The sequence below is a fragment of the Panthera uncia genome, chromosome F1 (assembly GCF_023721935.1).
Source record: "Panthera uncia isolate 11264 chromosome F1, Puncia_PCG_1.0, whole genome shotgun sequence".
Taxonomy (NCBI): Eukaryota; Metazoa; Chordata; class Mammalia; order Carnivora; family Felidae; genus Panthera; species Panthera uncia.
Window position 1 is genome coordinate 67,551,521 of NC_064813.1, and position 1,582 is coordinate 67,553,102.

General features: G+C 59.1%; 1 protein-coding gene across 2 annotated transcripts in view; it reads left to right on the forward strand.

Moving 5' to 3' along the window:
- Positions 1 to 854, forward strand: part of S100A6 (S100 calcium binding protein A6) — a 79,341-nt gene extending 78,487 nt beyond the window's left edge. For both annotated transcript variants that reach the window (XM_049635014.1, XM_049635013.1), the window contains exons 2-3: positions 164 to 322; positions 630 to 854. In XM_049635014.1, coding sequence (XP_049490971.1) covers positions 185 to 322; positions 630 to 764 — 273 coding nt within the window. In that variant the 5' untranslated portion in view covers positions 164 to 184 and the 3' untranslated portion in view covers positions 765 to 854. The remainder of the gene's footprint in view (positions 1 to 163; positions 323 to 629) is intronic.
- Positions 855 to 1,582: the final 728 nt, after the last annotated feature.

Genomic DNA, 1,582 nt, shown 5'->3' on the forward strand with positions numbered 1-1,582 from the left:
CCCCCCCCCCCCCCCCCCCCCCCCCCCCCCCCCCCCCCCCCCGCCCTGGGCTGGCTCCTGACTCCTGGGCGGCTGGGCAACGCAGTCCCAGGCGGGATGGTGGGGGCCGAGCTCTGGGGTATGTGGGAGGGTGGGAAGGCCCTGACCAGCCTCTCCACCCCAGCTCCCAGCCCAGCACCCAGCCATGGCATGCCCTCTGGATCAGGCCATCGGCCTCCTCGTGGCCATCTTCCACAAGTACTCGGGCAGGGAAGGCGACAAGAACACCCTGAGCAAGAAGGAGCTGAAGGAGCTTATCCAGAAAGAGCTCACCATTGGCCCGGTGAGTCTCCCCCCCGGGGCCCCAGAAGCAGGATCAGGAGAAGGGGAGGTGCCATGGGACTCACAGGTATCCACGTCCTGGGGCCCAAGTCGCATACCTGACCAGGACGGTTGGTCAGTCCCCCTACGCAGCCCCGTGCTCGCTGTCCCTGAGTAACTCAGCAGGAGCGAGCAGTACTAGCAGTACAGCCAAGTGACCCTGAGGTGGACAAGCCAGCACAGGGCCACTTGTGTGAGGGAGGGGGAAAGGGAAAGAACCCAGGGCTCTCACCATTGTTGAGTCTGGATTTCCCATTCTAACGTGTTAGAAGCTGCAGGATGCTGAAATCGCAAAGCTGATGGACGACCTTGACCGGAACAAGGACCAGGAGGTGAACTTCCAGGAATATGTCACCTTTCTGGGGGCCTTGGCTTTGATCTACAATGATGCCCTCAAGGGCTGAAAATAAATCAGGAAGGTGGAGACACCCTCTGTCGGTCCTAAGTCAAATCCAGTGGTGGGTAATTGTTCAATAAATACCTTTTTTGGTCAAGTTTTCCTCTGTCCTGGCTTCCCAGTGATTTGTTCCCCTCGGTGCTGCACCAGCCATCATAGGGTTTGCTCATGGTCACCTCTATGAGTGACTCAGCGATGTCCCCTGCCTGGGGCCACCCTAACAAGGCCACTACTAACTCATAAGGTGCCTTTACATCAATTAGAAAAGGGTCTCACTCGGGGCAAAGACATCTTAAGCAAGTCCCCAGTTAGAGGGTCCCCAGCAGAGGGGGTTCTGGGATGGGAGTGCCGAAGGAGATGGTTCCTGAGCCAGGCTGTGCTAGGTCCAAAGTGGGGCAGACATAGTCTGGCCGGGGTCCCTGAACACAAAGCTCTGTTTTGTTCTGAGTGTGCTGAGGGGAGAAGGGCCGTGGGGTTGGACCCATCCACTTTCTCACCACGGTGAGACGGAGCACAGGGCACATCTGGCCCAAAGCTTGGCTGGAGAGTGTTCTGAGGCCCTGGAGGACACTGTATGGCTGAGTCCACAGCAGCTGCCCGTGGCCCAGTCAGAGCTGGGGGGCCTACTTTAGGAGTCTGTCCCTGTATTTAGGTACAGGGTCCTTTGTGTTGGGGGTGGTGATCTGAGGAGCAGGTACCTGCACAGACAAATCAAGGGGTGCTCAAGAAGGGAGCAGGGTGAGGGTGCTCACGAAGGAGGCAGGGTGGGGTGCTCACTAAGGGGGCAGAGTGAGGGGTGCTCACCAAGGGAGCAGGGTGGGGTGC